The sequence below is a fragment of the Hermetia illucens genome, chromosome 2 (genome assembly GCF_905115235.1).
Source record: "Hermetia illucens chromosome 2, iHerIll2.2.curated.20191125, whole genome shotgun sequence".
Taxonomy (NCBI): domain Eukaryota; kingdom Metazoa; phylum Arthropoda; class Insecta; order Diptera; family Stratiomyidae; genus Hermetia; species Hermetia illucens.
In genome coordinates, this window is record NC_051850.1 from 112,106,272 (window position 1) to 112,129,787 (window position 23,516).

At 37.2% G+C, this 23,516-nt stretch overlaps 1 protein-coding gene across 2 annotated transcripts in view; it reads left to right on the top strand.

The window, feature by feature from the left end:
* Positions 1 to 23,516, top strand: part of LOC119648073 (phospholipid scramblase 1-like) — a 58,532-nt gene that overhangs the window by 28,181 nt on the left and 6,835 nt on the right. Inside the window, exons 1-2 of one of the 2 annotated variants that reach the window (XM_038049556.1) lie at positions 250 to 646; positions 22,985 to 23,475. In XM_038049556.1, the coding sequence (XP_037905484.1) occupies positions 22,993 to 23,475 (483 nt within the window). In that variant the 5' untranslated portion in view covers positions 250 to 646; positions 22,985 to 22,992. Of the gene's footprint in view, positions 1 to 249; positions 647 to 22,984; positions 23,476 to 23,516 lie in introns of those variants that run through there. The other variant, XM_038049555.1, reaches the window with a different exon arrangement.

Here is a 23,516-nt window from a genome sequence, read left to right on the forward strand (position 1 = left end):
TCGAACAACCCTTACACGAGTATTATCAAATGAGATACATCTGATAAAGATCCGGCAGCACAATACCTTCTCCATGATGTCTGGTTAAAGAGTATAAAGTGGAACATGTTGCTCTGAATTGTTCTCAACTTTTTCCAGTCGTTTATTATCACAACATTTTACTCTGTTATCTTGCTGTAGACTAACCTAATCGAGCTTGAGAGACCGCTAGCCATCAGCCCTGTTGCTTAATAATAACAATTGTTTTCAGTTTTCGCATCTCAGTTCTAGACCATGTTCAGCCGGATGCTGACTTGCCCTCACAAATTGGATTTTACGGGTTGCTTGTAGTATAATTTTTCATATCTCAAAACGTAATGACGGTGGATCGTCTGCAAAGTGATAAACCATTCTCAATTGAAGCGAATATTAGCGATTGTAATAATAATAGCAATAGTATAGGCGGTAATGAAAACAAAGTGCCATCCGTCAATATTATAAAGTCGGTTTGGACATTTATCGGTGATAAGTGCGAACGATTAAGATACTTCAATTTTCACATGAAACATGTGAAACAGTGTGGAAAAAAGTTGCGGAAAACTTTACATTTAAATAAGTCACCAAAGAAGAAAGGATATGGAAGGTTTTTAACGGACGAAGAGAAACGGTATTTACTGGAGTTTCATTCATTAAAATCCACAAATCAGACTAATTACTATACCTCTACCTTTGCCAACAATCTGTCCGAACGATAATTTTATTCATATACGTAACTGCCCAACGAGTTATACACTTCCTTTCTCAAATACGCATTTTGATTATGCACTTTTAAATGAACAAAGCATTGTTTCATTTAAAAATGCAATTATCATTTTGACTGATTAAAATAGAGGCGGGGACAGTTTTATTATTATTTGTGCATGTGGTGTAATAAGGTATCAAGACAATGATATCTTGGATATATGCCGTCATGTGTGATGATGATGTGATATTATTGTCGAAAGGACGAATAATCCATGCAATATTGTTACGTATATATTGGTGAATTGAGGGTTATAATCAGAGCCGGCTGGCTTCATACATTAATTTCCACCAATAGTGTTCAAGCCAGTTTTGCTTTAAGAGGGTGACTTCCACAAAAGACAAATCTAAGTCTATATTGGTTTATTACAGATAAAGATGAATACAGATGTGTAAGATTTCTATTTCAAATTTTGGCGACTATTAGAAGCCGCCTAATCTTATGATCAAAATAAGGAAGGCAAGCGTTCTAACTAGGTAGACATTACATAAAGCAATATGATGTATGTTGCTTTTCGTTAATACTTTTAGACTGCCTGAATCGACTTAATCTGTTCGTCAAAGCACACCTTATTACTACAATAAATTGGAAGAACTAATGGAAGTTTATGTATTTTTATGAACGGTTTTGTTTTTATCAAAATTTTATAAAAAGTTTTCAATTTCTCTGTCTCTCTGAAATTGTTTTGAAAGTTTTTCTAGCTCATGCCTCCCTTCTTTCGATGGATTTTGTGGTTCCACGCAGTTGTTTCAGGCAACCAAGCAATTTATTCATGCCTTAGGTGAAAAGCTGTTTCTCATAGTGAATTGACAAACTTCACAATAATCTATGTTTTTAATTTCTTTATTCAAAATTTCTACGTCGACAATGTCAAAACATTGATTGCTTCGAAATTCATCAGCCTTCTGATTTTAGTTTGGCTTATACCACCTACCATAAACAACAATGTCAAAAAAAATAATAATAGAAAACTTGCAAGCATTGAAAAAAACATATTTTTCTGGGCTGGCTTGCTATAACTTTGTTAATAATAGTCGGATTTTTGTCAAACTTTCCAAAATTATGCATTATTTTATCACAAATTTTGTACTTCTACGGATGCACCATTACGATTTCTTTTCAGATTTTTCGCTTGGATAGATTTTGAGATCGACCCCTATTGCACTTTTTGGTGTACACATTTTGAGCTCTCACTCTCGTATGTTTCATCCAGTATCCAAAATATTTTAGGTTTTACACAAAACCTTAAAAATTAACTAAATTGAATCGTTTTGATTTATAATAATCAAGTTGTTAAGTTTATTCCCATCCCTGAAAAGTTGGGTACACTATTTTAAAAATCATAAAAGTTGATGGCTTATTTTTTTATTTTTAAGGACCTTTTAAGGCTTTGATTTGCATGTTCGTTAAATGCCGTTTTTTAAGTATTCAACTTTTAAAATTCCCTGTCATAAGTGTCACCAGAAAATATTTGCGAAATTTCCAAAAACTCGTTTAGTAGTTTTTCAGAGAAGTGTACCTAAAAATCGCCTTTTTCTATGAAGAACGGCTGAGGGGCCCTTTCAAAAGGATAGAAATTCGAATATCATCATTTTAAAAAAATCAAAATATTTAATGCGAAAATCGCGTCGTTGTTTTCAGGATAACAATTACTCAATTTGGACGATGAGTTTAAATTTGACATTTTGGATTTAAGGGACGTACTATTGCATGACCTTAAAGAGGGTTCTGTCATTCTTTTTTGTTCACATTGTCCGCAATGCGATTGTCTACGCTGCTTTCAGGCTTCATTTTCAGTTCGGGGGAAGTAGATTTCCTAAAAATAATTCAATGCAGTCCACGGGGATTCAAAATATCATGTTTCGTGATTAAAGAAATCAGGATATATCTAAGAATAGTATCTTAGGTCTCAATAATTTTGGCTTATTGATATTGGTTTACCTTATATGGCCAAGCATATTCTGATAGGCAGCAATTTCATTCGAATACAATTCTCTTCCGGATTGTGAAAAACATGTTGTTGCACATACGATCAGAATCGTGAATAGTGAAACTAGATAAGATAAATCCGGTCGCATGCAGGAAGTCAAATCTTTGATATTTATTTTATTTCGTTATACGTTGTATTATATATATACATATAGTATGTGTTTTGGCAAACATATGTTATAACATTTTTTATTTATTCAGATAGTGCCGCAAATAAATTCCATGTTGTAAAATATGGGATTGAGTTTCTATCATATAATTTCCTTCTGTTCCTTGCTTTTATTTGATATTGATGACTACTCTTCAGTTCTATAAAAATCGATGTAGTCTTCTTTTTACTTATCCTATGCTCTGCTCGGTAGTGGCTTCTTTATATGGGACACACCATTTTCTCGGTTATATGCTTGATACGGGTGGATACAAATCACACTCTAACGTTATCAAGCCATCGCTGTTTCTGTCGCCATTTGAGTCGCCAAGTCGCCCACTGACTTCTTTGTTCAGACTCATTTTAGTTGGGTGTTCAATTATGAAATGTTAGATTTCTATACTTTCTTTGATGCAACGATAATAAAAAAGAAACAGTTCTGGGATATCATTTCATGAAGGCTACGATAATGCGCGAAGATCAACTTTGTTCTGAGATGCTTGGAAACCATCATCAACAGTGTCCATGCTAAAGATAAAGAGAAGTGGCTAGAGGGCAGAACTACGACAGAGATGGAGTGACTTTGATGTGCCTGTCATTTAGCCTAATGCACAGGTATTGTCACCATGCATGTCAATGAGTTTGTGTGACACATGTTTAAAAACCTTCTCCAGCGTTATTTTTCCATGAAAAACCTGCCTGTTTTTGACAATCTCGTCTTAGTTCACGGTCATTTCAACGATGAGGGGACAATCGCAATAAAGCGTTCCAATAGACTTTATGGTATGGGATAACAATCGAATCGGACTCTAATTTGAACAATCCACCAGACCATCTCTGCTATATTGAACCGCTCGTGCTTCTTCCGTATCAATCAAATTAGTGCCATCTCCTCTTCAATAACCCGATTGAAGAACTCATTGAGATAGAGTGTTGGGCGTTTCTTCTTACGAGCATTCGTTTGAACATCTTAATTTCAGAGTTTCTCGGTTGGCGAATCGTTTACCGGGCCTCGTGATCCCGAGACTAGACATAGAAATGATTGTAATTGCAGAGGATCTCAATTCGAAATTTCTTGCTGCAATTAATTATTTTCACTAAAACCATTTTGAGCGTACTGTGATAGTTGAACGCTCGCAGTGTCATTCATTTTATTCTACTTTAACTGTCATTGAATGCCGACACCATATTGAGTTCATGGGCTACCAAAGTGAAGGAGTTTGTAGCGATTTTTACCGTCGCAAACCTTTCTCCTTTATTAAGGATGCTATGTAAATAACATGGTAAAGCTTTAAAAAATTATTTCTTATCATCAAGAAAGTGTTTTAAACAAATTAAAAGAGAGTCATTCTGGACCATGATGGATTACATATTGTGTTCAGTTATGTAAAATGGATTGCAATGTAATTACTTCAGAACAGTTGAATGAATGACTTGTGTTTTTACCTTTATATTGACTTTCGAACTTTGAAAAAAGTAATTTTGTAGTCATAAATGGTGATGAGCTACTTCGTGTTGCATTAAATAAAATTGAATCATAATTTTTTGACTATAATTGCACACTGTCATGTGGACATCGCGCCATTATACATATTATTTCACTTCAGTATTAAATAGTTTGCTCTGCACCATAGGACAACTTAAACATGAAAGCCAAACTTATAAGTTCACATTTTCTATTTGAATTTTCCTCCATTTACACAAAATTAATGGAAACATGTTTTCCATCAATAATATGAAATAACAAGAAAACAAGCTCGATCTGATTCTACTATTGGACTTCTGTGATAACATTTCCAAGCAGTAAAATTAGCTTGGCTTTGAGAAAACATTTAATTGAATAAAACAATGCGCTGCCCTAAGCGATGTAGGCCTACACATGAAAATTTTCCATTACTCAGTTAAAATAAAGACACATTTCGAAAGCATTTTGAATTTTCTCAGATTCTTAATAGAATCAAATTTATGAAAGGACGGAATAACTGACACTAAATAGAAAAAAAACTGGTTCCCGAAAAGTGAACTTTTTAACGTTTTGTGAAAAACAAAACTTTATTAGAATCGATTTAATGTCTGTGTGTCCGTCTTTCTGACACACTTGATTTACTCCGAAACGGTTGATCCTATTGTCACGAAATTTGGTGAGAACATGTAGTTGTATAGTAAGTCGCCCTATTTTGTGGTGGGTTTTAAGGGGGGGGGGGGGGCGGTGTGAAGGGGTTTTCCATACATGCGCAAGGAGGCGTAAAATCTGATGCATTAACTGAAAGGGCCTGTTTAGTACGTTTCGAAATTGTTCTGTGAGGGCTCAAAATGTAAGCTTCGAAAAGTTTTCGTTCTCAGAACCGATCCAACCGAAAAATCTGTATAAATTCACAATAGTCCACCTTTACAAAATCCTAGTCTCAAAATACATCCCAATAGGCTGCAGAAATTCTAAAGCAAAATTCGTGGTACTTTAGTTTTTTATAGGGGTAGCAGGCTCAGGGTATACCGTCCGGAGGTAATCGCTTTATGTTCTTGCGAAAGCTGGCAACGTTATTTAAATAGTGTATTTATAAATACTTGGCATCAGTCCCTTGTACGGGTGCATTTGTATTTGGTGTAACTGTATTTTGTTCGTAATTAAGGGTGATAGCTGGGTTCATATTAGAAAAGGAATTTTTCAAGCAATTTTTTTCAAAAATGTTTTTTTCAAAACGAGGTTTTTCAAATTTGCGGGAATTCTAGTTCAAAAAGTAATAAATTGATCATTATAAAGAAATTTGGGGGCACGATTCTTTACAAAATTACTAATAAATGTGTCAACATTTGGGATGAAATTATATTTTTTGCATAATTAGTGAAAAAAAATGGTGAAAATCGAAAAATTTCTTTGAACACCTGCAAAATTTTTGATTTTGGTTAATTTCCATTGCATCGAGGTTCATATTCTTAGGGGATAACTCGGTGATTGAACATTAAAAGCTGTTTCGTTTCATTAGAGTCGCTACACGTCCCTAGTTACGACCTTCAGCAGAATATTATCGCGTGACCCTTTTATTTTCAGCTTAAACTTTTCAAAAATTCTCAAAAGCTATGACTAATATAAATTTGATTGAATTCCGAATAATTCTTCCCACTAAAGAAAAAATCTCAAAAAAGTAGGTGAAAAAAGCCTTCTAATGTGATTTCCCCCTTAAGTTCATCATGGAAGTACCCTGGCATTAGTATAGGTGATATTATAAGACATAATTCTGAAAACTTTGAATACAATTTAATATTATTAACAAAGTTACAGAAGGTCAAAATTTTGTATTTCACGTGAATATAACGCAATCTAAGACGGGTATGGCCTTATCGCTATATAAAATGAACTCATATGAACGATGGAGTTGAATATATCAAGGAATATTTTTCCAAACGTGCATAGGAAATTTCTCACACAAGATTAACACAAAACCTTTATACCGGAAGCGTCCACCTTCTGGTATTTCGACTTGTTTTTGAGAATAATAATAATAATCTTTTAAAAATTATAATATTGGCTATGCGGTTTCGATCGCAGGGCAAAGGCGATCTCATCAGACGCTGCCTCAGCGCCTCCACCCTGCGGAGCAGCGTGACCGAAAGCGGCAACGGGTGGCATTTGGCTCGTCGCCAAGGGTATGATTTATAACGACCGAAATCGCCTTGTTAGAACCTAAACTGGTTTAAGCTAATAAAAATGAAAATTTTTGTTTGGGATGAGTTGTCCTGAGCCCACTATCTACTTGATGGCGGGCTGCACAGCGTCTGAGAGATCGCCTCTGTCCTGCGATCGAAACCGCATAGCCAATATTATAATTTTTAAAAGTACTGGGTGCTTGCCCACGAAAGAGTAGTCCGCGCACTGAATAGCAGAAGTAAGTTGCTTCTCAAATATGTGCAGCCCGCCATCAAGTAGATGGTGGGCTCAGGACAACTCATCCCAAACAAAAATTACAGCTTTACAGCTGAGTTGACTGGTATCCGACATCCAATCACAATACACCATTTGTAGTTGTGTCGCCGAGAAGTCCTTTCAATTCTAGGAATAGCCAGAAACACAGCATGGATATGAATCATATTCATATTAAAATCACCTAGTAAGTTCCTTCCAAAGCCCGCCGAGAGCGATCTAATTTTTTTGAAAGGATATGAGGGGTTCTGAGCCCGCCGGCGGTGATGATGAATCGGACCATTTGGAAAGTCGATGTTTTGTATACAAATTTTTGGATTTGCTAGATGTGATTTTTATTAGCTAATGCTGATGGTTATCGTCGCTCATCGTTTCATTTCTTATCTTCATTGAGGTGTTTGTACTACTTATCAATTTTTTTCCCACACACATTTACACGATTGGGCTGTCATAAATTCAATTTATAAACAAAATTTAGTACAAAGCCTTTGTGAAATTGAAACAGTCACACACCTTGGTTTTTGAACACAGCAGTATATATTATCTTCATCAACTATCGAATGAGAAAAAGGCTACTTTCAGAGAATGATGAGACTCATATTTGTGGGTTTTTCTTCATTCTCCTGAGCTCACGATTTTGAAGAATGTTAGAAATTTGATGATCCTCCGGGCATTCTATCTCAGGTACAGTCACATTGTTACATTATACAAAATTTGATAAAAAATGTCATAATGATGACAATACATATTCCTATTTATAACAAGTACCTAAAAATATATCTTTTTTACCAGGAGAGATTGGTAAACTAAATATTTTGGATTTTATTAATCTTTAGATTAGCAGTTTTGCACTCTTAAGCGTGAATTTTTAAAGCGAGATTATATGCTTATTTACTAAATAATATCATTTTTTACAAGTTTACCATGATAAGATAAAAGTGTTATATTTTCACATTCTTATGACGACTGGAATGAGAGAAATAAGAAATGATAATCATCCACGCGTGGACGTTGTAAATTTGGTCGTTTCAAAAAACCTCCAGCAACCTATTCTTCCGGGAACAATCCGTATTTGGGAAAATTTATGCATATTATGATAGATTTAAAACCAGAAGTATTAGATAAACTTGCATATTTATTATTTAGAGATTATTGCCGTAATGAAGGTCAAGAAAACCACTGGTGTGCGTTGTAAACCTGCCGCAGTAGAAAACGTAAGTCATCTTATTTTCCCATCGAATATATCTGTTTTAGTACTTCCAACCTCATCTCACCAAACTTGCCTGTTTGGAATAATCAAGCTGTTTGAAAGAACAAAATGGATTATGTTTAGTTTTATCCAACATTGCTTTTACTCTAATTTTGACGATATCCCTAAAAGCTGTCTGGCGTTTTCACCTACGCCATCGTTCCATCTCAGGCGTCTTCTTTTTCTACCATAGATAATGGCGTTACAGACTTTCCGGGCTGGATCATCCTCATCAATTCGGATTAAGTGATCAGACCACCGTAACCTATTGGGCCGAATTTATCCATAAACTGACGGTCATGGTATCGCTCATAGATTTCGTCGTTATGTAGGCTACGGAATCGTCCATCCTCATGTAGGGGGCCAAAAATTCTTCGGAGGATTCTTCTCTCGAACGCGGCCAATAGTTCGCAATTTTTCTTGCTAAAAACCCAAGTCTCCGAAGAATACATGAGGACTGGCAAGATCATTGTCTTGTACAGTAAGAGCTTTGACTCTATGGTGAGACATTTCGAGCGGAACAGTTTTTGTTAGCTGAAATAGACTCTGTTGAGTGACAACAACCGTGCGCGGATTTCATCGTCGTAGCTGTTATCGGTTGTGATTTTGACCCTAGATACGAGAAATTATCAACGGTCTCAAAGTTTTAATGGCCTATCTTTATTCTTCCCGCTTGATCAGTGCGGTTTGATGTTGTTGGTTGGTTTTGGTGCTGGCGTTGCCACCATATATTTTTTTCTCACGCTTTCCAAAGTCACTCTTTTAAACCAGCTGAATGAAGTTGGTCGTATTTGCGGTAATTGTCACTGAAGCCGATTAAGTGTATTGTCTGCTGGGATACTTATCTCACGAATGACACAATATACCTCCATCCATCGCCTAATCTCTATTATGAAAAGCTACAGTTTCGAAAACACGACTCAGTCCCTTGAAGCACAAGATGCCCAATTTGTTCTAGCCTTGACAGAACTAATTACCACTAAGGGGAAATAAAAAAATGCATGCTGGTGAATACTATCGTGGCTGCACTGGCTTTATTTTCGGAACCGAACTTGTTGAGAGGTTCCAGTAGTCGTCCTTATGGGATGTGCCTGTGAAAGTGGCATTTCGGGATATTCGTCTTTGAAAATAACACTTATCTTACCACACATTATCCTAAATCAATGAAAGGCAGTCGGTTTTGTACTCCAGTTGATATTCTCTAATATACCGCTTTACAATCGAAACCAATCAGTCAAAAACAATTGTGAAAGTATTAGGCACTCGCTCAAGAAAAAAATTGGTCTGTGCACTTCACCGAATTAGTGCTACCCTGTACCACTGTATCCGAAAACAATCCTCTGTTTACTTATAAGTCGAGATCGAGTTATTTCGCTTGAGAAGAACAGTTAAAATATATATAAAGACATCGAAGAATTAGTGGAAACCGATAAGAAAATTACCCGGAGGAAGGGATTTGGTGGCAAGCGCCTGGCCAGAAAAAACAGTGGATAATGGATATCTTCCATGATATCTTTTGTAATATCTCTAAATCTTGTTACAATATACCATTTCATCACTTCAAAGGTTCCTACTTCGCAACAAATTCTAACCAACTGCTCACGATTTACCGCTATTGGTTCCAAGTTTCTACAAAGTGTTCCAATTTGAGGTTAACTTTCAATTTTTTGTTGGAAAAAGCAATTTCGTTGATTTCAGTGCAAATGTTCTGGTTAGTAATGAAAGATAATATCCTGTAAGTGACAACCTGCTGATGTATGGCAAGCCTCTGTCTTTTTAGTGAAATTTTCGATAACGTAGACCTTTTCTTTCAAATAGCCCCATTGGAAAAAGTTAATGTTTTCTCTTCGAGCATTTTTTCGATTATCAAATTTCTGATTCAAAAGATTGATTGTTCCCGCTACTGCATGGTATGTTGTAGCTTCCTGTGGATACCATATTCACTGTTCTGCACATCAGTATGCACCAAATCATCTCATAAAATGCTATTAATTATCGTTGGATATCGAAAACCATTCACTGTAACAATGGGTCTATTGACATCTTCAGAAAAGTATGAACCAATCACTCCACTTGTCCAAAAGCGTCGAGTTTCTTTTAACTCGAATTGATTTTGCTATTCAGTAAGTATAAGTTGTTAACTATAAGTCGTCCGTTAAAATTCTGTAAACTAAACTCTAGGTTATAGGAGGTACCTTCCAAACATGATCAATGGTCCATCGATCTTTCGAGTTATCTGACGAAGTTATTATTAATTTAGGGAATGATAACAAACGTACAATATAATGCTTGTATTATATTTTTTAAGGATTGCGGAGCCCTAAGTCCGCATCCACTTGATATAAATAGGGAACCACTTACTCCCTCTTTTTTTGGTCCACGAACCACTCGTTTAGGGCTTAGCACCCAAACTTTAAAAATATTAGGTGAAGACGGCTTTACGGGGTCTTAACAGCCCTGTTAAGAAACCATAAAGCCGTGTTCGCCAATATGCCTGTATTACAGTTTTTCAGATTTGAATTTATCAACCTCCCAGAGTCACATAACGTCAGGATTAAATAATGAACTCTGCTTTTAAGATTTTATGGAAAACATGTCCGACTGTCACACACACTTTTCTCAGAAACGATTACATGAAATTTGGTGGAAAAGTAGCATCTGTGAATGCCCACACATGTATTCAATGCCATTGTTCTACTTTGAATTTAAGAATTTTTCCCATACATGCAAAAGGGAGGTGTAAATTATTTTCATTGAATATAGCCATGTGAGTTCTCAAATGAAAGGTCTCCATTAGTACTTTCTTTTTTTTTTATTAATTCTTTTTACTTGGGAAGTGTAGTGGAACTCCTATTATTATTACAAAAGTTATAATGGAGCAAAGTTCCCTCCTTTGGATTGCTGTAGCCTAATATAAATTGTCAGTATCATACTGAAGTGAGCAGTTAAATATTATCAATAAATACACACTGACCTATGTACAAGTAGAACTATAATGCACCCAATGTTAATGAATTTGTGTTGCCTAAATAGTGAAAGCTATTTAGTTGCATAAATACGATTATTACTATTGACAAAATTCGGTTTATTCACAATCAAACAATCAAATTTCCATGCTCCTGTGGTTGATGTAATTCTGTGAATTACATATATGAGCTCTCAACACAACCCAAACATATTCATCCCCATTTATTCAATTTAAACAAATTTATCTAATTGAATCAACGTTTAATGCCTCTTCTGAAATAGTTTGTGCACAGAAGCTTCATGCCTAACTCCCTGTAATGCAAATTTTTGTGATACACGCTATTTTAGATAGTGCTCTATAAAAGTCTTATACTTTGTCGTGTGATATTTTCTTTCATCGCAGTCATTATGAACGTATGCATGATATTTGAATGTACTCTGAAATCTGTCCACATAATAAACGTAGATTAGAATCTTGTGTATTTAGATGAAAGGTCTGTTTAAAAAGTGCTTAGCGGAGAGTGAAGATATACATACGTTGGAATTAAATAATGGTTTTCAGCCTTTTTACCGCCGACTGAGCTTATGTAATTAGACGAAAGTCCAGTATTAAGAAAGATTGAAAGAGCAAATGCATGATATTGAATGATTGTCACTGTTGTAACCCGCTTTTAAGCAGTTGCAAACAAGCCATATTTCCGTTAATAATGTCTAATTTTAGAACACTAATTGACCTTCTGATGGCATCCGTAAATTTGTTTGTCAAGTATCCCTACTATTAAGCTTAGAACTCTTCATCATAAAAAAATTTAATATCTTTTTTTTTAAATGTATATTAAATCTTTGACGTCTACTATTAATATTAGGCAAAGGTGAAGCCAAATATAGCATCGATACAAAAACTACAAGCGTGATCTCTTGTTTCGTTTTGGTGGATTCTCGAAGTATACCTTTACCGAAAAAATTAAAAAGATTCAACGAACGTTTAAAATTTTGTTAATTTTTCAAGAAACTAAGGCCTGACCATTTTACCTGAATACTATGATGGAATTTTTTTCAAAACATTTGATAATGAAGGTAAGGTTGTAATGAACCGGGAAGTTGGAGGTTGACTAAATTCATCCTCTGAGTTGACTATTATCAACTATAGGAGCAAGGCTCGAAGTTTTAATAGGTTGAACTCTTTCTAGTATAATCTAGTTCCAAATTTCTTTTTTGGATTGCAGATTGGTCTCTCAGTTCACTTGTTTTCTGGCAAGGCCGCACGTAAACTATATCAGTTTCACGCCTTATTTTTTGGAAATAAGTCTTGCTTCACCACATTGTTTTATAGAGTTGCTATCCATTTCTTAGGTTAGATGGCTGCCATTTTTGCCTTTGTATTGGCGCTTTCCCTCTCGCAAGGGATTGCGGCCCAAAAGACTTTAAAAATACGAGTCTTTCTAAATGCTATATCTTCACAGGGGGGCTTAGAAGCATCTTTACTTGGCTTTATGTGGAATGTCATTTCTTTCCTTTGCTTGTTGTGTGTGCTTGATTGTTGATTATGTCTTCCTTGCCCGGAAAAAGAAATGGATTTAGATTGAAATGGGAAAGAACGATGCCTTTCCGTTCAATGTATTTCCTTTTTATTCCCTTCTCTATTATATTTTTGTTTTTGTTTGTTATCACATCATCAAGCATCAGGGATTTGAGATTTCCAAACAATTACCGTAATCAACTTACCAGTACGCTTACTGTAACTTTGGTCTGCAATTTGACTTAATCTAACTTTTGTCAATGGCAACAGAATTTCCTCCTCCTTTTCCTCAAAAGTTTCCTAGGCTGTCTTCTATGTGAGTTGATCTAACATAAATTACTGCAAAAGTTTTAAAATTTTAGGGTAAATTTACGGTGGGTTCGCAGAAAGTCTCCAAAATATAATTTTATATAATATTTAGTTTTATATAAGAGTTTATTTTGGGATAGGTATCATCATGGTTTTTTCATAATTTTCGATTGAGTAGTTTCGGAGAATGGATTCTTGAGTTAAGGGCGCACGTTTTGACAGCTCATTTCCCGTCTTCGAACCTATTGTCAAAAATTAAACCTGCTTCGAAAAGTATTAATCAAGAACTTTGAAAACAATTACCAAATTTCCTCAAGTTGGAAAGCAAGGAAATCTGTTTGAAATTGCTTGGTTGCGAGGAGACTTTTTTTTCCTGATCGCAACGATTTTGTTGCTTTTCAAATAGATGGAAAATAGCCGCTATTAAAACCTAATAGAAGAAATTTTAGGAAGACTATTTTAGGAGTGCAAGGGGTTAAAAGTGATCATTTCTTCTCAGAAACTATCTGAAAAAAATCAGCAGGCTGCCACTATATGGTGCCTGGGCTCCGAAGTACCTTCCATACCGATATCCCTTCAAATAAAGTTACTAATAATATATTACTATAATTTTTAGTAAATGGCTGCAAAATCCCCCTTAAGTTCATCCTAGCGGTGGTGGAAATCGTACTATTGCTAATAAAGTTATAATACGTCAAAGTTGTTGCTTCTTTGAAAATTCCAGACTATGAATGTCAATATCACCCGAAAGTGGATACTCTCACATAATATATGCATATATTACGTGCTACGTACTAAGAAATACACAAAACCCTTCGTATCTGAAGCGTCCAGTTTCCGGTTTCCCGACTTGTTTACTGTTTAGGTTGTAAGGTTCAAGGTGTCCAAGGTCTTGCGAATCTACTGGACTGACTGCGGTGTTTGTAGCCGGAAAGGTCAATAATAATTAGAATGCTCAGAGAGGAATTTTCTGATTGATGCTTCAAAAATAGCCATTAAGGCCGGATCGTTTTGAGGCGGACGGATATTGAGCTGAGTCTTAAATGCTTCTACAACGCTTTTAGAGCGTCACTGCAGGCATGTTCCCCGTTTGTTCATATTCTGGAACATGTTACGCCTAGGTTTTATATGCTAATTTCCGGAGAACTCGGCATCCCGACGAAAATAATAAGACTGACTAGGAAAAATGTGCGAGGCCAGATAAAAGCAGCAGGATCACTCTCGAGACCATTCGACATCAACAACGGTCTGAGACAAGGGGAGGCCTTCTCATGCGTCCCCGTCAACCTGGCCCTGGAGAAAGTGATCCGTGATGCAGATGTAAATGCGAGAGGTACCATCCTCTTCAAGTCCACCCAACTACCGGCCTACACTGACGATATTGACATTTTGGGAAGAACAACCCGAGATGTACAGTCTACCTTCAGCCAGATCGAGCAGGCGGCGCGAGATCTCACATTAATAAAGGCAGACGAAGTACATGGTGGCAACGTCAGCGCAAAAAACTAAAAAACGAACAACATTGAATCGCACTGGTAAAACGAAAACAATAAAGATAGGAGACTACAACTTTCGACACCGTTGAAAATTTCTATATGGTCTTGCCAGTCCTTATGTATTCCTCAGAAGCCTGGGTTCTTAGCAAAAAAATTGTGAACCCTTAGCCGCGTTCGAGAGAAGAATCCTTCAAAGAATTTTTGGCCCCCTACATAGGGATGGACGATTCCGTAGAATACATAACAACGAAATCTATGAGCGACACCACAACCGTTTGGTTGTGGATAAAATCCGGCTCAACGAGTTGCGGTTAGCGGGTCACTTAATCCGTATGGATGAGGATGATCCAGCCCGAAATGTCTATAAGGGCAATAGAAGTAAAAGAAGACGAGGCAGAGTCTGCCTGAGATGGAACGATGGCGTAGGTCAGGACGCCAGAGAGCTTTTAGGGCTATCGAATTGGTGGACATCAGTACAAAACTGGGGTGTCTGGAGTTCCTTATTAAGGCAGGCCCACATCGAATATCGGTTCTTGCGCCGTTGATGAATTTCGAGATTAATACTTTATTATGAAAATGTGCCACCATTTGCCGAATATTTGTAGTCGGGCAATTAATCCGGGAAGCAATGCGTTGTATTCTGCCATGACTTTATTTTCATAATTGTGAAAAGTCCATTTCAGGTTCCTTTTCCATATTTGTCTGACTTTCGTGTGTAACATGATAACATGGGGTAGAGAATTATCTTCGAGTTCATGGACTTTAGCTAGACCATTAGGTTGTTATTTCTACGTGTAGCAGCGTCGATGTCGTTGGTGGCTACAATTATTGCTACGTCGATTTCTTTAGCTGACAAGTCGCGGTTTCTGACGATTTTTTTTTAAGTTCAGATTAGGCGTTAAAACTGACTTGAATTTGTCCCAGTCTGTGTGAGCGAAGTATCTGATAGTGGTTAAGACTATTTGCAGTTGAGAAGACGAGGAAAGTTGAAGTTCAACTGTAAAATGGTCGGACATACCTGATGATGTTTCACAGGATTCCACTTGAAAACTTTGTTTGGTTTCGTCAGACAGCATGAAGTAGTCGAGAATAGACTGACTGCTCGGGCTTATCTGCATATCTGGCAAAACCATTTTAATTGTTGGTTTGGCGGCACTTAGGACAGCTGTTCTCACCATCTGGAAATGCTAATATCCATTTTTAAAATACATCTTGTTATTTTATAAAAGAAAAAGAAACCTAATTTTGGAAACTGTTCGGCACAAAGTGCCTAAAAGTTTATTGATGATTCATGATGTCCGAGAACAGTCTGGCGGCAATAAAGCTGGCAGTTGATAGCGGTGGTAAGAATTTCCCTGGGTAGTGGCAGTCCACTTTCTTCTTCAAGCCTGAAAAAAAGCATCTGCTGTCCACGATAGCTGGATGCAATTTTTATTGAGAGCGGGCTCATGTGAGTATTTCCGATTCTGCTGGTCAGTCCTTTTTCGGCACCTCAAGTAAGTATGTATTTCTCCTGTTCACTCCTTTTGTAGAGATGATTAGATGAGACTATTTCAGTTTCATTATCAACACACTTAATGCTGTACATTAAGGGATTTGAACTCGGGGTAACGACATCAAGAGGTTGACACGCGTCTCGACTACCTTTGTATAATCAGTGATTCTGCCCAATTTCTAAGTGCTTCATTTTTCCCTCATCATCATCAACGGTTAGAGCACAAGGCTGTTGTACGGAAGGTCGCGGTTCATATCCCACTAGTGGCAGTGGTATCGTGATTTGACGTCGGATACCAGTCGAAATGAGTACCTGAGTCAAATCAGGGTAATAATCTCGGGCGAGCGCAATGCTGACCACATTGCCTCCTACAGGGTACTGTATTCCTGTAGTGTACCGTTATGGTCTTGAATGAAGTGCTCTAACACACTTCAAGGCCTTGATCTAATATGGATTGTTGCGCCAACGATTATTATTACTATTATCATCAACGGCGCAACAACCAGTATCCGATCTAGGCCTGGCTTAGTAAGGAACTGCAGACACCTCGGTTTTGCGCCGAAGTCCCACCAATTCGATATCCCTAAAAGCTGGCTGGTGTCCTGACGTACTCCATCGCTCTATCCCAGGCAGTGTCAGCATCATTTACTTTTTCTAACATAGATATGGCGCTTGTAAACTTTCCGGACTGGATCATCGTCATCCATACGGATTAGGTGAACCGCACACCGCAACCACCTAATGGCTAAAGCCGAAAGTCCACTCAGATGAAAACAGGCTCATTGTCGACGTAATAGGTCTTAATGGAAAAAATAATTAAGCAAATAGTTTAATTCTGTTTTCTAGAAACCAAGACATAGGAAGAAGCAAAGAAAATAAAGCCAGGTGTGGTGTATGAAAAGCGGCCTCATTTCGATGAATATGTTGTGTTTCACATTATCAATCAGAAATACAAATGGCAACCAGTTTTTCGTTGGAGTTTTTCAGTTTGTTCAGCTTTTCTGGTTTCGGAAGAATGATGATGTTTTAAATCCATTCTGTTCACATAAAATTCAGTTAAAAACAAATTATCAGTGGACATTTATACATTTTATGAATCAGAACCATAATCACCATCATATTGACATAAGTATATTGAAATATCATTTCCCTGGTCCAGACAACTTCCCTCCATTTAAACCGTACGCTCCATGAAATTAAAGCGAGAATAATTTTCCATTCAGCTGCAAAACATTTCTTGCTAACAGCTTTTATCAAATTTCGGCAAATATCTGTATCTTATCAACATTCTATAAGAAGATTAGAATTAATGTTGCCATAATTCGGAACTTTCAAATCACATACATATATAGATGAATATCATATTCATGAGTATAATTTTTATATATCAATATCTATTAGTCCAATAAATAAGGATTGCTTATCTACTATCAACCAGCAGGCAAATGTTCTCATTTTCATTATCAACGTTAATCTCATTTTTTCCTGGAAAAGAACTAGAAAATTCGCCTCAAGATAATGATCAGATTTACTGGGATTCCTTAAAATATTAAACGTAAGTCATTGTCTATCGGCGCAATTGACTCATAAAAAGGGTCTTGTCCCGATTTTAACTCGCGATTTGAGGCATAAATGGTTGTATTTTTCCTGCCATTGTTGACTGATTCCCGTATTCACAGAAAAGAAAATGAGAGTCAACCTGATTTCCATTAATAAAGTGAAAAAATAATGAAAAACAAGAGAAGTCATTTGGATGACCTATACTCTATTTAGCAGTGAAGAGTAGTGATTATATATCATACACTTTCACCATTGATTCAGTTCAAGACCTCATATTGTTTTGGTTCGAGCACCAATAAAACGTTTTTTACTGTGTAATTATTAAGTCTCCTCACTTTACAAAGATGGCTTTATTCTGTTCACTCTTGTTTTCCTCCAATACCATGTTCAGGGTCATCAGTTCCTGTTCTTGATTCTGCTGCATGATCAGTATGTAAATGGTTATATTGTCAGAAATTATCAGTTTTGAAGAAGTACCATATTCTTTTCTTGAGTGTTCTTTTTATCAAGTGTTCGGGTTTATAAAATATTTACATTTTACTAAATCCTATCCTTAAAATTGCTTGTTATTGTATATTGGTTGTTATTGTTTACTGGTTTACTATCACTCCATATTTTTTACAATAAAACGAAAAATAAAGCTAGAACCAGTCGCTTTAACTTTCCTGCCAACCTTCTGTCCGTTATATTTAAAGTTTTAACCTTATTCTGGCCAGTCCGTTCAACCGAAAAAGATTTTTGAAAGTGAATGAAATCAATTAAATATTTGTCCCACTATTTTTATGATTCATAAAAATGCATATACTAATGACAAGTGCAGATGTTTTAGATGTATCTTCTCTTATTCCTGATGTATCTTCTCTTATTTCTGAACGAAGTGGGAAAGAGTAAGGGAATCAGATGAGTTGAAGGAGCCGCAAAAAGCTTTTTAGTATCAATTATTGTAACAACTACTATCCCGGACAAAACGGAGAGACTTAATTCCAACTAGGCTGACCCATTCTTTGATGGCAAAAAGGTGTACAAAAACAGAATGATAACGAAAACTAAGTGAACAATGTTCAACGCATTCTTCATCTAGACAACTTAAGGTGACGATCTTGGACTCCCACCTTATTTGACATTTTGAATGTCTGAATATTAAAAAGATATTTTAAGATGTAAATGCGGATATAATATTTTCATCCTTTATGTTGCCCAGCCACCAAGGCTTTACGAAAGCTTCAACGCTAATTGTTTCGCAGGCATTATACCGGTATGAATTTCACTAGCAAGCGAACGATTGTACGTTCTTGCGTTCCCCTTATTGTATGAGATAGTGTCTTCCGAAGGCTCTAAAAGAGTAGGAGTTTAAAAGACAAAATCTCACCGGCAGAGAGCTTGATTAGTTTTTAGAGAAATGAAGTCATCTTAATCAACCAACAGCAATAAGTTAGTCAATGCCCTAAGGAGTGGAATTGAGGTCTACCGGTCGTTGGTGTATTTACAGGCTGGCTGCTAATAGTTAATGGTAATTTAGCTGCTCATGATCAATGGTAATTTGTAATTTTTAAATACTTATTAATCGGTAACTCGCGAATTGTTTAAGGCATGCACACTGATCCACATGATCTTCATGTGGTCAGTGCAAGAGAATCGAGAACGGAAATCAACCTGTTGTCGAAGTATGATGCGTCCTGAGACTATTTTAGCTATTATCTTTGCGGCGGCGGCAAGCATGCAAATATCCCCTACTTTTTCGCCGAATCTTAACGATAATCTTCTACTTCCACTCCCGAAGATTCTCGTTCTCTCAAATTCTCAGGATTTCCCAATGAGTTGAAGGATAGACAGGGGTTTGTTTTGCCCTGCTTGAGTGCATTGATGACCAAGATGACTTTACTTCTGTTAGTGAAATGGTCCTTCCACCTGTTGGGCTGCTTATGATCGTTGATGAGTAGTCGACCGTTAACGTCCCTCACAGGGCCATCGAAAAACTTGGGGGCCCCCTGAAAAATGTTTTGCGATGCGGTATATGGTATTAAATTTATTTGCGACAGCTTCTACCACCTTGACCATTCCCCCTTTCACGGTACATAATATGCTCCATTGTCCAACATTTGTTACGGTACCGGAGTACAAGCGCATCAAGTTCACCTCCACTCACAGTAACAATGAAAATCTTTATTTTCTTACGCTCGTCGATCCATTTCCCTTTTTTCCCAGACCCTTTCGGGACGTGACTGATAACTTGACTTGCGCTACAGAAAATAGCACTTTGATGGCGGCCCAATAATCATTAGTATTCTAAATCGGGCTGTTCAAGATGTCTACCGTCGGGATAGAAGATGTCTTACTGCCGAAAGACAAACTGATTACAAAAGTCAATCATATTAAGCTTGAGTGATCGAAGCTCTATTCCCTGCAAATTATCCAGACGTAACACAAAAACTATTAAGTTACGAAGGTAGCATCTACATGTATATTGCTGACCAGATGAAACCAAACTATCGTACGGAACAATGTGTGGCCTATGATGAGGCGGTGGGACCTGTCGAGACCACAAACCTCTCACCGTTGTCATCACGGTCCTCAAGACGGTATTCTCTATTAGATATTCGAGCGAGGTATTATCAGAACCCACACTGAAATTCAGATCACTCATCATGATCAGAATGTAATTTTTAGAAAGCCTTTCTTGGATCTCCGGCTCCTCTGCATGTGAAGTATGTAGCTGTCAATATTCTGTCTGATAACGATTCCTAGAAATTTTGGATGCAGTAAATGTTACTACGACACTCACGCTTATTCCCGGCATGTTTACCAGAGTGTAATAATACAGTGCCGCAAGAGAAAAAGGGGTACTTACCAAAGACGAAGAATCTCCGCAACTGTCAGACGATTATTTTTCGCACTAGCAGAATGAAAACGACTCCTATACTCAGGACCTGTACCTTGACATTTACCCATCTGCTGTTGTAAACAAAATGTGGTTTTGCGGGAAAAGTTTCGTCTCAATGTTGCTCGCTTCGTCACTTACTTTGCCATATTTGATACAGTAGTATATTACTAGAAATGAACATTTTTTAACGTTTTGTTTGCAAAAGAAAACCGATTTTAAGTTCAATGTCATTCTGTTTGCTTTTTTTTTATCGTTGGAAGGTGGAAAGGTTCAAAACCTACTACTGGCTCCTGCCATGCAGTTATTTGAGACTCCTGCTCACTAAAACCACCTCCTTCTTCTTCCACTCTCCCCACGAGACTCCTATAAGCATTGCATCGCGGGGCAATTCTTCATGCCTTAGCTGTTGGTGAATCATTTTCAGCTCAATTACCAGTTGCTTCCAAGCCTCCGTTGATTCCAACATAAAGTCCATTATATTTTCAGGTGTTAAGCGCCTGTCTGCGATCGCCTCCAGCCCAGTTCGGTGTGCTGTAAATCTTGGGCACTCAAATACAACATGCTCCGCATACTAAGCCACGTTACCACATTTTGGGCAGCATGGCGACTCGTCGTGTCCAAATCGATGTAGATAACCCCGAGAACCTCCATGTCCACTTAAAAACTCTGTTAGCTCGTAGCTTAGTTCCCCGTGCCTCCTTTCAATCCATCTTCGAATGTGTGGAATGATACGGTAGGTCCAACGGCCAGTTTGTGCCTCGTTCCATCTCTTTTGTCATTCTGGGATGGATTCCCGCCGTGCTAGTTGCCGTCGAAGTACAATAGACTCCCCGATTGAATACATTTTGTCGTAGAGACGCCGACCTTCATCCGTCAAGATGTCTATGGGGATTGTCCCTGCCCGTACATATGCTGCTTCACCTGACGTTGTTCGATAAGCACTGCATACCCGGAGTGCACTTAGTCGATACGTCATTCCTAGTTGATTTGTTTGATTTGTTTTCCAGAACGGTTGTCCAAACTGGAGCTGCGTAGAGTAGCACGGAACTAACTACCCTTGAAATGAAACGACGTCGACTTTGTCTTGGTCCACCAATGTTCGGTAGTATCCTCGCGATCGTTACAGCAATGGAAGACAGTTTAGTTGCAGCGCACTCAATGTGTCTTTTAAAGTTGAGCCTTTTGTCAATCATTACTCCCAAATATTTAAGCGACTCTTGGTGGGAGTAAATCGTTTGTTCACCAACTTTAATTTTCACGGTCGTGTCTTTCCTTCTTTTACTGATTAGCACTAGTTCCGTTTTATGTTCAGCAAGTGATAGATCCGACTTTTGCAACCAGGAATTGATCTCCCATATCGCTTCATTTGCATAGAATTCGATCTCGTCTAAGCATTTTGCAATTACTATTACCCCGATATCGTCCGCAAAGCCAATAGTTGTCACGCCGTTAGGAAGGCGTAGCGTCAGCACTCCATTTTACATAATTAACCATAGTAAAGAACCTAAGACAGACCGGTGTGGTACGCCGCACATCATTGGGAATAATTTCTGTCCATCGTCCAAGTATAATCTTCCAATCAGAAATGCAACAACGATGCGTACAATGTATTTCGGAGCATGTAGTTTAGTTAGAGCTCTACGATTTTCGTCCGCCAAAGCCTCACTACTTTCCACTTTAATTTCCAAAATTGCAACTTAGACGATTAGAGCCAAAATTGTTGCAGTAATTGGAAACCTTCCTTACCAAACGCCATAGAATAGTATCTTGAACATATTTCTTGGATTCATCAACTGCTCTGTTCAGGTTGTTATTACAATTTTGATCTAGAGTATTTAGTATAGTATAGTACTATGTAGTATTAGTATTTTGATAATCTGCAGTTCTTAGTTAAACTTAATATCTAGTAGGAGAATCCAACCATCAGTAAATTGACCATTCGAAGCTACTTCCGGTAATCGAGTTCTTCTAATTGACTAGCACATTTTTATTGAGTTATTCGGTTAATTGCTTTATTCCTCTAAGTCAATAATGAATTGAAGTTATTGGCTTGGTTTCTCCTACCACGGCACGGTTAAGTTTATGTTTCTTTGCTGAGTTGGAAGAACGGCAATGAACAACGATAGGCCAGTAGTGGTAAGGAACAAACAATCATGAGCATAGTGCGCCCTTTGATTATGGAAATGCGAAACGAAGATAATCTTTATTACCGTTTTTCATTTTGACTCCCACAGTTGCTGTTGTAATGGTCCATGCTATGTTCATTCCGCCCACTTTCCTATACGTTCACGATCAAGTTATATAGGAAAATAATGACCGATAAATTCAGCAAACACCAAAATTATTTTCTAAGCGTTTTTTTCTATCTCTATTGATAATAATGATATCCATCTACCAATCCCCCGGAATTCAGCAAAACACTCATCAAGTTACTTTAGCGAATATCCCTCTGGTCGATGTTAGCAATTTTATCAGTTTACTTCTATCTACGCCCATTTTTTAAGTCCTTTTGAAATCAAAATAATTAAGGAAGGCCTTTACTTTTATTGTCGTCATCCTTGAAATATTGTTTCTAAGATTACACTTTTTATTTTTCGCTTTATAAATGTTGTCGTCAGTCGGTTTAAAGCGTACGTCCACGTTATTATCATTCCATATTGTTTCTTTACAGATGGCTGGATGAATATGCCAACTGGAGTTCCGAACTGTCCACCCGGATTGGAATACCTTACGACTATCGACCAACTTTTGGTTAAACAAAAGGTCGAATTACTTGAAGCCTTAACTGGCTTTGAGACAAACAATAAATTTACAATCAAGAATAGTTTAGGACAAAAAGTGTATTGGGGCATCGAAGAAAATGACTGTTGTACCCGAAATATGTGCGGACCGGCTCGTCCATTTGATATGAAAATTTTGGATATTTATAAGAATCAAGTTATGCATATGCATCGACCATTAGCGTGCTCTTCATGCTTCTTCCCATGCTGCCTCCAATCAATGGAAGTTTCAGCACCACCTGGCAATGTAGTCGGAACAATCGAACAAGAATGGTCTATTTGTACTCCACAATTCACCATAAGAAATCATCTTGGCGATCCTGTAATAAGAATTGAAGGTCCGTTTTGTACGTTTACAATGTGTGGCGATGTGGAATTTAAGGTATGTTTATAATCACTGTTATGTTAATCGGGTTTGATTGA